At 42.7% G+C, this 13,463-nt stretch overlaps 1 protein-coding gene across 6 annotated transcripts; it reads left to right on the forward strand.

The window, feature by feature from the left end:
• The first annotated feature begins 1,809 nt into the window (after positions 1-1,809).
• On the forward strand, positions 1,810-12,085 carry THG1L (tRNA-histidine guanylyltransferase 1 like). 6 transcript variants are annotated; one of them, XM_032158499.2, is made up of 6 exons: positions 1,810-2,060; positions 3,278-3,454; positions 4,988-5,157; positions 6,468-6,556; positions 8,505-8,612; positions 9,941-12,085. In XM_032158499.2, exons 1-6 carry the CDS (start codon positions 1,870-1,872, stop codon positions 10,100-10,102), a joined length of 897 nt encoding a protein of 298 aa, XP_032014390.1. In that variant the 5' UTR covers positions 1,810-1,869; the 3' UTR covers positions 10,103-12,085. The 6 variants fall into 6 exon arrangements, with proteins under 6 accessions (XP_032014390.1, XP_058296069.1, XP_058296068.1 ...); XM_058440086.1 differs by lacking the exon at positions 1,810-2,060 and adding an exon at positions 2,252-2,328 and having other exon boundaries at positions 9,941-12,067; XM_058440085.1 differs by lacking the exon at positions 1,810-2,060 and adding an exon at positions 2,369-2,550 and having other exon boundaries at positions 9,941-12,067.
• The last annotated feature ends 1,378 nt before the right edge of the window (positions 12,086-13,463 follow it).

Below are 13,463 nucleotides of genomic sequence, written 5' to 3' on the forward strand. Positions count from 1 at the left end.
TGGATGGGGAAACCCCATTTCTACAAAAAAAAAATACAAAAATTAGGTGGGCATGGTGGCACGCACCTGTAGTCCCAGCTACTAGGAAGGGAGGTGGGAGGTTCACCTGAACCCAAGAGGTCTAGGCTGCAGTGAGCTGAGATCATGCCATTGTACTCCAGCCTAGGTGACACAGTGAGACTCTGTCTCAAAAACATACACATAAAAAAAATAAAAATGATGAATTCGTATTGATAAGTAATTTTGAAAAATTCACCTAATGAAAGTAGGGCTCCTACAGGAGGTAAGATTTGGTTGTCTCCTGGTCAGCTTGGAGAGAGGAGTTTGTGGAAGTAAAAGGTGAGGAATGATAACCTACAGAAAACTGATTTCACAGCAACAGAAACAAAGAAAAGATGCAGGATGTCATAATTTATGTCTTGGTCCTGCCACATATGTGACCTTATGTAAACTATTTTTTTCTCTTTGAGTCTCAGATTTCCCCTTTGTAAAGGTGAAATCCCAGTTCCTCTTTTGCGTCCCTCTGATGTTACTCTGAGCATCAAAAGTGATGACTACCATTTGTGGTACTATTATGAGGATATACACACATACTGATATAGATCCCTGTATGGATACACAAAAAACTGGTAACAGTAACTGCCTAAAGTATGTTGTTAGGAGTCAGTGAGAGACTTTTTACTACATATAAAAGGATTTATATTGTTTGAATATTTTTCTTTTTCTTTAGAGACAGATTCTTGCTCTGTCACCCAGGCTGGAGTGCAGTGGCTAATCATGGGTCACTGCAGTCTCGAACTCCTGGCCTCAAGTATCTTCCCACCTCATCCTCCCCTAGCTAGGACTACGGGCATGGGCTACCACGCCTGGATAATTTTTTTTCTTTTTTGTAGGAACAGGGGTCTTGCTACGTTGCCAAGGCTGGTATGAATCTCCTGAGCTCAAGCAATCCTCCTGCCTCTGCCTCCCAAAGTGCTGGGATTACAGGCGTCAGCCACCGTGCCTGGCCTGAATATCTTTCTTGAGGATGGAAAAAAAAAAAAGTAAGTAAGTAGGTAATGAATTTGAAAGAGCTTTGTAAATCACAAAGTATGACACAAATATTAGGATTTTATTTTTACTATTACCCACCAGCAACAAGATATCAAACACTGGTTCTGTGATTATTTAATGGTGAAAAAGTTGAATAAATCAATTTAGTAAACCCATATGTTGGAATATTGAATCCATTTTTCTTTTAAAAATCACACTTTGGAATAATTGATGATACTGGCAAATGCTCAAGCTGAGTGGAAAAATATATCAACATTGTATAGGCGAATAATTCCAATCTTGTGCATTCCCCGTGTAAATCTACATACACACAAAAAAAGACTGAAAGGAACCATCCACAATGCTTTGATGGGAAAGACGGAGAAACAAAGTGTTAATTTTCTTTGGTGTATTCCAGATTTTCTACAACGAGTTAATAAATGCCACTAAGAAAAGGGGAAACATCACAGCTACACCTTCAAACGTCAGAAAAAGAATTTTTTTTTTTTTTTTTTTTTTTTTTAGGTGGGGGTATGATTTTGATCTGGGCACTAACGGGGATACTGATTGCTTTCGCCACTAAGTCAAGACCAGCAGATAAAAAATAATTTTTAAAAACCTCGTGAGAGTGATCTGCCGCAGGACGAGAGGAGGAAGAAGCAAGCGTGGGAGGTGCTAACGGAGGAACCTAAACCTCCATCCTCTTCCCCCGGGAGGTTAAGAACTACAGGCTACAGGGAGAGGCGAGACAGACTATGACCGCCCTACGGCTAGAGCAGCCACGAAGAGAACACTTCCGGGGCGGGGCTATCTGGCCCTTTCCCTTCCGCGTGGAGAATGTGGGGCGCCTGTAAAGTTAAGGTTCACGATTACTTGGCCACCACTTCCATCACTCTGAGACGGTACCTGAGATTGGGGGCGACCATGGCAAAAAGCAAGTTCGAGTACGTGAGGGACTTCGAGGCTGACGACACCTGCCTGGCCCACTGCTGGGTGGTAGTGCGGCTTGACGGCCGGAATTTCCATCGGTGAGCGAGCTCGACTTGGGGCGTCGCGGTGCGCCAGCGCTTCCGGGGAATCTAGCTTCTACCCCTGCAAATCCTCCCGCCTCCCCGCCCCAGACACGGTTACCGGGGTAACACAGTAGCCAATGAGTGCGCAGCATGGAGCATCGCCCCGCCCTGCGTGTTGGCTAGGACAGTGCCTGAACGCTGGCTGTTATCGTAATTGAATGGGCGATGTGCTCCCGTGATGAGGATCTGGCTTGGAGTGCCCGTGTTAAGTGAACAGAGACCTGTTAGCAAGGACCTGTTGTTAAAAGTCGCTCTCATGCACAATAGTTAAGCTCTTAAGCCAATTGCCTAGCTATTCTGTTAGATATCTTTGAATGCTGACTGTTCAGAAGTCTGTGTAAGCCTTGCTTGTGGGCAATACTTAACGTCTGTGCTTCATTATCAGTAAGAGGCCACATGGACTAGATTCAACAGAGAGTGAGAAAAAAAGAGAAGGCTGGGCACGGTAGGCAGGAGGATCACTTAAGGCCAGGAGTTGGAGACCAAGTTTTTTGTTTTTGTTTTATTTTTTTTGGTTGTTGTTGTTTGTGAAACTCCGCCACTACAAAAAAAAAAAAAAAAAAAAGAAGGAAGAGAGAAAGAAAAAGAAAAAAATTTAATTTGCCCGGCGCAGTGGTGCACACATGTAGTTCCAGCTACTCGGGAGGCTGAGGTGGGAGGATCGCTTGAGCCTGGGAGGTCAAGGCTGCAGTGAGCGGTGATCGGACACTGCACTCCAGCTTGGGTGACAGAGCAAGACCCTGTCTCAGAAAAAGAGGGAGGGGGAAAAAGAAATAAAACAGAAAGATGGGAATTTAATCTTTAAAGAGGGCTGCATTATTAATGATTATTATAACTAACATTTGTTGAGCACTTACTAGGAGCTAGGTATGATTATTTTTATCTTCTCCCTAATCTTCAGGACAACCCAATGAGGTAAATATTCTTTTATTCCCATTTCACAGAAAGGAGAGTTGAGGCTTAGCATTTATGTCTGGTTTTCTCAATTTCAGGGCAGGAAAAAAACTAAGTTCTTAAGAAAATGGATCAGGTTGTGGCTAGTTGAGCATTTGGGTTCACAGTGCTATTACATTATCTTTCTCCAAACAGCCTCTGTTATCTAGCAACAGAGCGTGTTGTTAATGACAGGCTTCCATCCATGCTTTCTTCCCTTTTCTCTTTCCCCTATGAAGGTTTGCTGAGAAGCACAACTTTGCAAAACCCAATGACAGCCGTGCTCTCCACCTGATGACCAAATGTGCCCAGACTGTGATGGAAGAACTAGAGGATATTGTGATTGCGTATGGACAGAGTGATGAGTACAGCTTTGTGTTCAAGCGGAAAACCAATTGGTTTAAAAGAAGAGCCAGGTAATTCCATAACCTTCCTCCTTTCTTCAGAATATCTCCTCCCAGCATCTGGTTTTCTGTTTATCTTAATCGCAGACTTACAGGCTACAGATGATGTCTGCAGTATTTGTAACTGCAGAGTACATGTATATTTCCTGTTTAGATTGTTGTACTTCCATCTGATAGCCGAGCATTCTGTGTGCCTCTTTTATCTGATTCTTCCCCCACATGCCCCATAAGATTGGTTTCTAGACTGACCTGGCATTGAACATTAAGATTAGAAACAGAGACCATAAGAATGTAATATTAACAATTCATAGGTTGGCTTTAGCCAGTGATAGTCTCTACATGCATTGCATTACACTGTTCTTCAAGAGAGATCTCATTATAAAATAAACAAATCCGATATTTGATTTGGCAGTATTTTGAAATGCTGTATGAGAAACAAATCATATAATGAATTGGTTTTTTCTTTCTTTTTTTAATAGAGGTGGGGTCTCTCTGTGTTGCTTAGGCTGGTCTCAAACTCCTGGCCTCAAGCAGGTCTCCTGTTTTGGCCTCTCGAAGTGCTAGGATTATAGACATGAGCCACCACGCCCAGCCTGAATTGGCATTTTTTTTACAATAATGGTTTCCCTCCTTTCATGACTGTAAACACAAACAGATCAGGCATGGTGGCTCACGCCTGTAATTCCAACACTTTGAGAGGGCGAGGGAGAGGATTACTTGAGCCCAGAAGTTTGAGACCAGCCTGGGCAAGATGGTGAGACCTCATCTCTACAAAAAATTTAAAAATTAGCTGGGCTCAGTGGCATGTGCCTATAGTCACAGCTACTCAGGAGGTTGAAGCAGGAGGATCCATTGAGCCAAAGAATTTGAGGCAGCGGTGAGCTATGATTGTGCCAATGCACCCCAGCCTGGGGGACAGAGAGATTCCATCTTTTAAAAAATAAAATAAAATTTAAAAATACCCCTTGAATCATAAATTCATATCACATCCTGTAGGGAAAAATTTAGTATCAGTAGGTTACTTAATAGAACTGGAAGGAGAGGCAGGCTGCATTTAAAATACATAACTGGCCGGGTGTGATGACTCACGCCTGTAATCCCAGCACTTTGGGAGGCCGAGGCAGGCAGATGACTTGAGGTCAGAAGTTTGAGACCAGCCTGGCCAACATGGTGAAACCCCATCTCTACTGAAAATACAAAAATTAGCTGGGTGTGGTGGCCTGCACCTGTAATCCCAGCTACTCAGGAGTCTGAGGCAGAGGAATCACTTGAACCCAGGAGGCGGAAGTTGCAATGAGCCAAGATGGCGCCATTGCACTCCAGCCCAGGCAACAGAGCAAGACTCTGTCCCAAAAAAAAAGAAGAAAAAAAATACAGAACCAAGGTATTAAAATGGTGTTTCTTAGCCAAATGCATTCTATCTCCTGGCTTTCTGGGCAGTTTGTGTAATCTCTCTGTGGTACCCACAGGTCTTATCATGGTGTTGAATTAATTCCGTGTATTTTTCTTTTTCTTGCTCCACCCAATGTGCGTTACATTTTCAAGTAAGTTCATGACTCACGTGGCCTCCCAGTTTGCCTCCAGCTATGTGTTTTATTGGCGGGATTACTTTGAGGACCAGCCCCTTCTGTATCCCCCAGGCTTTGACGGAAGAGTCGTGGTGTATCCCAGCAACCAGACTTTAAAGGACTACCTCAGCTGGCGACAAGCAGATTGTGAGTGGCACCAAATAAACACATGTAGTTAAACCACCAATCCCATGCCTTACAGGTGTTGATCTGATAGAGGATTGGCTCACATATACTTTGTTTCAACATATACTTTGTACAGAATGCAGTATTTAAATATTTTTTCAATTAGTTAAAAGTATTTTTTTTTTTTTTTTTTTTTTTTTGAGACAGAGTCTCGCTCTGTCACCCAGGCTGGAGTGCAGTGGCGCGATCTCGGCTCACTGCAAGCTCCGCCTCCCGGGTTCACGCCATTCTCCTGCCTCAGCCTCTCCGAGTAGCTGGGACTACAGGCGCCCGCCACCACGCCCGGCTAATTTTTTGTATTTTTAGTAGAGACGGGGTTTCAAGTTAAAAGTATTTGAAAAATTAAATTTTATGTAAAAACTCCTTATCTCTATTTTTTTTTTTAAGACAGAGTTTCGCTCTTGTTGCCCAGGCTGGAATGCAGTGGTGCGATCTCAGCTCACTGCAACCTCCACCTCCTGGGTTCATGGGATTCTTCTGCCTCAGCCTCCCGAGTAGCTAGGATTACAGGCATGTGCCACCACGCCCGGCTAATTTTGTATTTTTTAGTAGAAATGGGGTTTCTCCATGTTGGTCAGGCTGGTCTTGAACTCCTGACCTCAGGTGATCTGCCCGCCTGGGTCTCCCAAAGTGCTGGGATTATAGGCGTGAGCCACCACGCCCGGCCGCCTTATCTCTATTTTTTAAAAAAATCAGATGTGGCAATACTGGATCTGCATTCTTACTTAGTACTGGACAAAGCCTGTGCAGTGGCAGCTACCTTTACACACACACACACAAATGCCAGTGTGCCATAGTCTCTGCCATTCCCTGTTGTTCCTCTGGGGTTCCCCACTGCTTTACACATTTATGTTCATGCCAGCCTCAGTGGGTATTTGAATTGTGACCCTTGCCTTATGTGACTGTGATGATGTTTGTGAGGCTTTTACTTGCTTGTTCTAGTTTGAATTTTCCAGAAGAACTAGGAAAGAGATTGGAATAATATAAATCAAATAACATCTGAAGTATTCCTAGGATTAACACACAAGTTAACAGATTTGTATAATGTATAACTGAAATGACCAAATAAAACTGTTGTTAGGGATGAAGTTTTTTCCCTCCTACTCCTTCCCTCCATGTTCCCTATGTAGGACTTCAGGCAAGTCACTAAATGTCTCTGAGATCTCTTTACTTTGAAAGAGGAGAGAGTCAGGGCTCTAGTATTCCTTGAAGAATAAACATTCAATAAAGATTTTATGTATATAAACATTACTATTTTGTTCTCCTCACAGGTCACATCAATAATCTTTATAATACGGTTTTCTGGGCACTTATACAACAATCTGGACTAACACCAGTACAAGCCCAAGGGAGATTACAGGTATAAAGATCTTACTACATTAATACTTAACTGGGGACAGTTCGCTGTAGGATCTCCCATAACTTTTTTTTTGTTAAATTTACATTTCTTTCTTTTAAGATCCCTTCACAGCTTTGTTTTGAAAGGATGTAAAAATCATAATAGGAGCAGCTCTGCTGCCTGCTTGGTCTGTAATCCTGGATGAATTACTGCTTCTCCCTGAGCCTTTGTGTTCTTGGTGGAAAATGGAATTGACGGCACTGGCTCTGCATTCCCACGTGCTAACACTTGCCTGGAGCCGTGTATGACTGTGTATGACTGCTGTCTTCAGCACTGACTTTTTTTTTTTTTTTTTGAGACACAGTTTCACTCTGTTGCCCAGGCTGGAGTACAGTGGTGTGATCTCAGCTGACTGCAACCTCCACCTCCTGTGCTCAAGCGATTCTCGTGCCTCAGCGTCCTGAGTAGCTGGGATTACAGGTGCATGCCACCACACCCAGGTAATTTTTGTATTTTTAGTAGAGACAGGGTTTCACCATGTTGGCCAGGCTGGTCTTGAACTCCTGACCTCAAGTGATCTGCCTGCCTGAGCCTCCCAGAATGATGGGATTACAGGTGTGAGCTAGTGAGCCACCACACCCGGCCAGCACTGGATTTTTGTCGGTCCCACCAGGCCTCTTCCCTCATTGCCATTTTCCCTGCTGGGTACCTGTAGTTTCTTGGTTTATGACCTCTGTGTATGGGAAGAGTTTGTGCTGAGTTTGTTACTTTCATAAATGTCGTAATAACTACTCACATCATACTTCTGTGTAATTTTATCCTTTCTGCCTCAGTTCTTTATAGGTAAAATGTAGAAAATAGTAGTTTCTACGTCACAGGTTTATGGTGAGAATTAAATGGCATGATGCATGTAAAACACAGAATAGTATGAAGCACATTGTAAGTGCTTAATAAATACAGGTTTTTGTTATAACAGTGCTACTTGTAGGATGACTAACTGTGAAATGAGGTGTTGTAACAGATCTTTTATTTGTATTTTATTTTATCTATTTATTTATTTTTTGAGATGAGTTCTCGCTATTTTCCCCAGGCTGGTCTTGAACTCCTGGGCTCCAGCAGTCCTCCCACCTCAGCCTCCCAAGTAGCTGGGATTACAGGTGCATGCCACTGTGCCTAGCTGTAACAGTTACTAAGACAATGCGTGGTACATTATGATTGCTCAGTAAATGGTTGTCATTTTTAATAATAGTAATGATACAGATTTTTATATAGCAATAATAGGAATACTGGGGCCTGGCATAGTGGTTCATGCATGTAATCCCAGCACTTTGAGGAGGCCAAGGTGGATGGATCACCTGACGTCAGGAGTTCGAGACCAGCCTGGCCAACATGAGACCGCTTCTCTACAAAAATTCGCTGGGTGTGCTGGCACACACCTGTAATCCCAGCAACTCAAGAGGCTGAGGCATGAGAATCGCTTGAACCTGGGAGGTGGAGGTTGCAGTGAGCTGAGATTGCACCACTGCACTCCAGCCTGGGCGACAGAGTGAGACTTTGTCTCAAAAAAAAAAAAAAAGGCATACTGGTAGGTATATCCAGGTTTGGAAGAGTCAAGTTCAGATTTTGATTCTTTGTAGAAGAATAAGGACAACCTTTTAACCTTGGGGAATTTATATAACCTTTCTAAGTTTTACTGGACCAAATACATAATATGTACTCAGTTAGTATTAATTCCCCCCACTCCCTTTCAGTCTTGACTTGTGAAGCCAGTGTTTGGTATAGGAGAGAATTTTATCTAAATAAGATCATAATTGCCCTTAAGATGAAAATTTACTAATAACTATAAGATGTTTGATAAAATCCTTCTACTTCTTAATTGTGGAAATTTAGGTTGTGGGTCGAATGGATAGTAGCATTAGGGGAGAAAGAAGACATGCAGAGCTTTTAATATCTATTTTTATTTCCTCAGGGAACTCTTGCAGCAGACAAGAATGAGATTTTGTTTTCTGAATTCAACATCAACTATAATAATGAGCCGCTGATGTATAGGAAAGGGACTGTGTTGATATGGCAGAAGGTAATGCTGTTATATTCAAAGAAATGGAAGTCAGGAAAAAAGAGAGCCTGTGCCCATTCCAAGCTGTGCCCTCCCTGCTGCCCGTATGCTGATGTGACTCCAGTTGCTAACGCAAACCTTTCCAAGAGGAGAGGCCATAGATTCTTATTTTTAATGTGAATTTTGTTAGTAGTGGTCCGAAATCTCCCATACATAAGTAGAATTACAGAATTTTAGAATTAGTGCCTTTATTTTTCTGTGTTGTAAGCTGTCCCTGTATCTGATAAAATCCTTTAAAAAGGATACAGTACAGGTGTGAGGATTTGTGCATTCATAAAATACTTAGAAAATACTTTCACACTGAATAGTACCATTAAATGGTCTCTCCATGCCACGACAACTGTAATATGAGGCACTAAGAGACGATGTATGTGAGGGTTTGTTATTTTCATAAATGTCATGAGATTCCCTTGACATTCATACTTACCTTAATATTCTGTAATAAGTCTGTACATTTACCTATATCCTTAATTTTACCAATATTTTCTCTCTGTACCAGCTGTTGGGCATAATGATTTCTCTAAATTTATTTCCTTCCATGTAAAGGGTTTTTTGTTTTTTTTTTTTTTTTCTGAAATGAATGTTTTCAAGTACCAAGGAGTACCTTGAGAGCTAGTCGTTCCACTGGCAACTCCAGCTCTTTGAGTTGTTCAAAACATTTGTTCTTTGGTACAGACTTGGATACTTAATGCAGGTGGAAGGTAAGGAATACCTTTAATTCTATAGTTATTGCTAATGAGGAAGATAGAATCCTTTCTTTGTTCCTAAGATCCCTTCAGAATAGTATAACCTTTTTTTTTTTTTTTTTTTTAAGACAGAGTCTTGCTCTGTTGCTCAGGCCAGAGTACAGTGGTGCCATCTCGGCTCACTGCAACCTCCACCTCCTGGGTTCAAGGGATTTCCAGCTAATTTTTGTATTTTTGGTAGAAGCAAAGTTTCACCATGTTGGCCAGGCTGGTCTCGAACTCCTGACCTCAAGTGATCTGCATGTCTTAGTCTCCCAAAGTGCTGAGATTACAGGCGTGAGCCACCGTGCTCAGATAACATAACCTTTTTAAAACTATTTTTAATTATAAAGAACTTAATGCATACTGAGATTTTATATATATATGTATATATAGACACATACATATATGCGCATATATATACACATATTTATATCTATATATATATCAAATCTGGCAGTCGGAAGTATATGAAGATAAAAAATGAACTATGCCCACATCTTTCCTTTCTCTCCCAAACGCACTCCTGAGTTGACAATGTCACTACTTTATTTTTACCTGTAGGTGGATGAAGTGATGACAAAAGAAATTAAGCTGCCAACAGAAATGGAAGGAAAAAAGATGGCAGTGACCCGGACCAGGACAAAGCCAGTGCCCTTGCACTGCGATATCATTGGGGATGCTTTCTGGAAGGAACATCCAGAGATTCTAGATGAAGACAGCTGACCCTTTGTGCTTCAGTTCTGGTGTGCTTAACCATGCAAGCCCTCCCACCTCCCAAGGCTCCTTGCCTTAGGTGGCTGTAGCATCCCTACCACCCAGGACACTGGTGCGAATGACACAACTCAAGTTGGGAGGGGAACAGGGAAGGAAGGGATGGATGGGGGTGGTGTATCTTGTTCTGTTTAAGCAGAACACCTTGTTTGCGGTGTTGGAACATGGTTCCTTTGGCAGAAGTGCTTTTTTTTTAATCGCAGTACTATTTTTATAAAGCAAGAACTATTTCATGCCTTGGAGAATGAATCATTTTTAGATTGTGACATAAATCTTGTAAAAAACTGTCAGTTATTTTCATCTATGAGAGAAGAGGAGCCCAAACTCTCGCCCACCTGTTCTTAACCAGAAAACCCACTGACTGAAAATCTCACCTCTGCCACCCATCTACTTGCATTCATCTTTGGGAGACCTCAAGATAAATATGGGTTAATGCCTGCATGATGCCTCTGAATTCAGGAATTGCAGGGAAAACTCAGGGCTTTGTGCCAATCTCTAAATTGGCAACTTTGGCTGAACAAATGAGTAGTGGCTTCAGTGTCCTTGCGTACACATTCTGTGGATTGATTTAATGGAGTTGTCAGCATGATCATCATCTTCTAGCCAGGGGCATAGTTGCCAAGGCCATTTACCTCTTTCTAAGAAGAAACAGAATTACGTGTATATATGAGAGAAAGAAACAAGAATGAGTGAATGAGGATGAAGAACGATTTACCCCATGTACTCAAGACATTTCAGTTTTAAAAGTCACTTTCCTATTAGACTTCCTGAAAAAGATTCTCACATAGCCTCTATGTAATCAGAAAAATGACATTTGATTTCAAGAGCAGAGGGGTAAACATGCTCTGCTAATCTACAGGTAGCAGGTGTCAGAGGAGTCATAATATTAATAGTGCCACCTTCTCTTGGGTCAGTGGAGATGGGTGAGGAGCAGCAGAGAGCAGCAGGGATCATCACATGCAGCCAAACTTGGCCTCTGAAGGGGGACGGTAGTGGGAATAGGTGGTGAGAGAACTCACATTTTTCTCTTGTCCTGGTTTTATATTTTGGAAGGAAAGGATTATTTGGCCCTATTAAGAATTAAGAGGCTGGGTGCGGTGGCTCACGTCTGTAATCCCAGCACCTTGGGAGGCCCAGGCAGGCAGATCACCTGAGGTCGGGAGTTCGAGACCAGCTTGACCAACATGGAGAAACTCCTATCTCTACTAAAAATACAAAACTAGCTGGGCATGGTGGTGCATGCCTGTAATTCCAGCTACTCGGGAGGTTGAGGCAGGAGAATCATTTGAACTCAGGAGGCAGAAGTTGCAGTGACCCAAGATTGTGCCATCACACTCCAGCCTGGGCGACAAGAGCAAAACTCCATCTCAAAAAAAAAAAAAAACCAAAAAACAAAAGACATGGCTGGATGTGGTGGCTCACACCTGTAACCCCAGCACTTTGTGGGGCTGAGGCGGGTAGATCAGGCTAGGAGTCCAAGACCAGCACATCCAACATGGCAAAACCCCGTCTGTACTAAAAATAGAAAAATTAGCCAGGCGTGGTGGCGTGTGCCTGTAATACCAGCTACTCAGAAGGCTGAAGCAGGATAATTGCTTGAACCTGGTAGGTGGAGGTTGCAGTGAGCTGAAATCATGCCCCTGCACTCCAGCCTGGGTGACAAAGCAAAACTGTCTAAAAAAAAAAAAAAAAAAAAAAAATTAAGAGACAGCCCATGTCCCAGTGCCTTGTCTTGCACTGCAGAATTTACATCTAAGAAGAAAATGTATTTTTGAAAGGGCGATGGCTGGCCTCATCCCTCACTAATTGACAACCCATCTGTTGATGCCATTTTTTCCCTTCCTGTTCTCACTCCACAGAAAGAGGAGATACGGTTCTTGTTTGGTAATTGCTAAAATCTCTTTGAGGAAAGAAATAAAGATGTCAACTCCTTTGGCCTGCTTTTTCATTTATTTTTCTTAGACAAATGGACTATATGAAATCTAGCTTTTGTGTATATCTCTGGGTAGCCCAGGATACACATGCCCTCATCATAGCAGTGGTTCACAAACTTCTGGATGCAAAAAAAATTACTTGGAATGCTTGTTTAAAATGCACATTTTTGGCTCCTCCCAGCCCCTAGGGAGGTTTGAAGCTCAACAATCTGATTTTTTTTTTTTTTTTTTTTTTTTGAGATGGAGTCTCGCTCTGTCAGCTCACTGCAACCTCTGCCTCTTGGATTCAAGTGATTCTTCTGCCTTAGCCTCCCGAGTAGCTGGGACTACAGGCACGCGCCACCATGCCTGGCTAATTTTTGTATTTTTAGTAGAGACGGGGGTTTTCACCACATTGGCCAGGCTGGTCTCAAACTCCTGACCTCGTGATCCGCCCGCCTCAGCCTCCCAAAGTGCTGGGATTACAGGCGTGAGCCACCACGCCCAGCCAGCAATCTGATTTTTAGCCCCAAAGCCTTCTGGTATGTGTGGTTGTCAATATACAGCACCTTGGGCAGCAAGGCCCTCGGTATACTGTGATAGGCTGGGTGGGAAGTAAGATAATGTAGCTTTTGATTGGCAATTTTAACTTAATGGTAAGTTGACAGCATTTTATATCAAAACACAGACAAGTAGGCATTAGAGTACAACTTTTCAAGAAAACCACCGAGAGAAACGTGCTTTCTGTGGGTCTTAAATGACACTATAAAGGCTATCACTCGGTTTTGCCATATGATGTGGGGATGAGCACTCATTTGTTGAATTGCCAGCAGTTCTGCAGCTTTGAGTTTTTTATTCAGGCAGGGGGTTTTGAACAAAGTGATAAGCTGGGTTCAAAACCTGTGCCATAAAGAAATCTGTACTGCTACTAATTAGAAACCACTGCTTGATGGTTTTGTAGTTTTTTTTTTTTTTTTGAGATGGAGTCTCACTGTGTCACCCCGGCTGGAGTGCAGTGGCGCGATCTCGGCTCACTGCAACCTCCGCCCCTCCATGTTTAAGCAGTTCTCTGCCTCAGCCTCCGGAGTAGCTGGGATTACAGGCGCGTGCCATCACGCCCGGCTAATTTTTTGTATTTTTAGTAGAGACGGGGTTTCACCATCTTGGCCAGGCTGGTCTTGAACTCCTGACCTCGTGATCCACCTGCCTCGGCCTCCCAAAGTGCTGGGATTACAGGCGTGAGCCACCGCGCCTGGCCTGCTTCATGGTTTTATCTTTGCTGTAGTATGCATTCATCCCAAGGTATATTTCACAGTTGTATATTAATTTTCATCTTGCTCTCTAAGGTACTCTCCAGTATTCTCTTGGACTTCCTCTTTAAGTCTTAAGGAAACTGAAAT

This window comes from Hylobates moloch, unplaced genomic scaffold, assembly GCF_009828535.3.
Source record: "Hylobates moloch isolate HMO894 unplaced genomic scaffold, HMol_V3 SCAFFOLD_6, whole genome shotgun sequence".
Classification (NCBI taxonomy): domain Eukaryota; kingdom Metazoa; phylum Chordata; class Mammalia; order Primates; family Hylobatidae; genus Hylobates; species Hylobates moloch.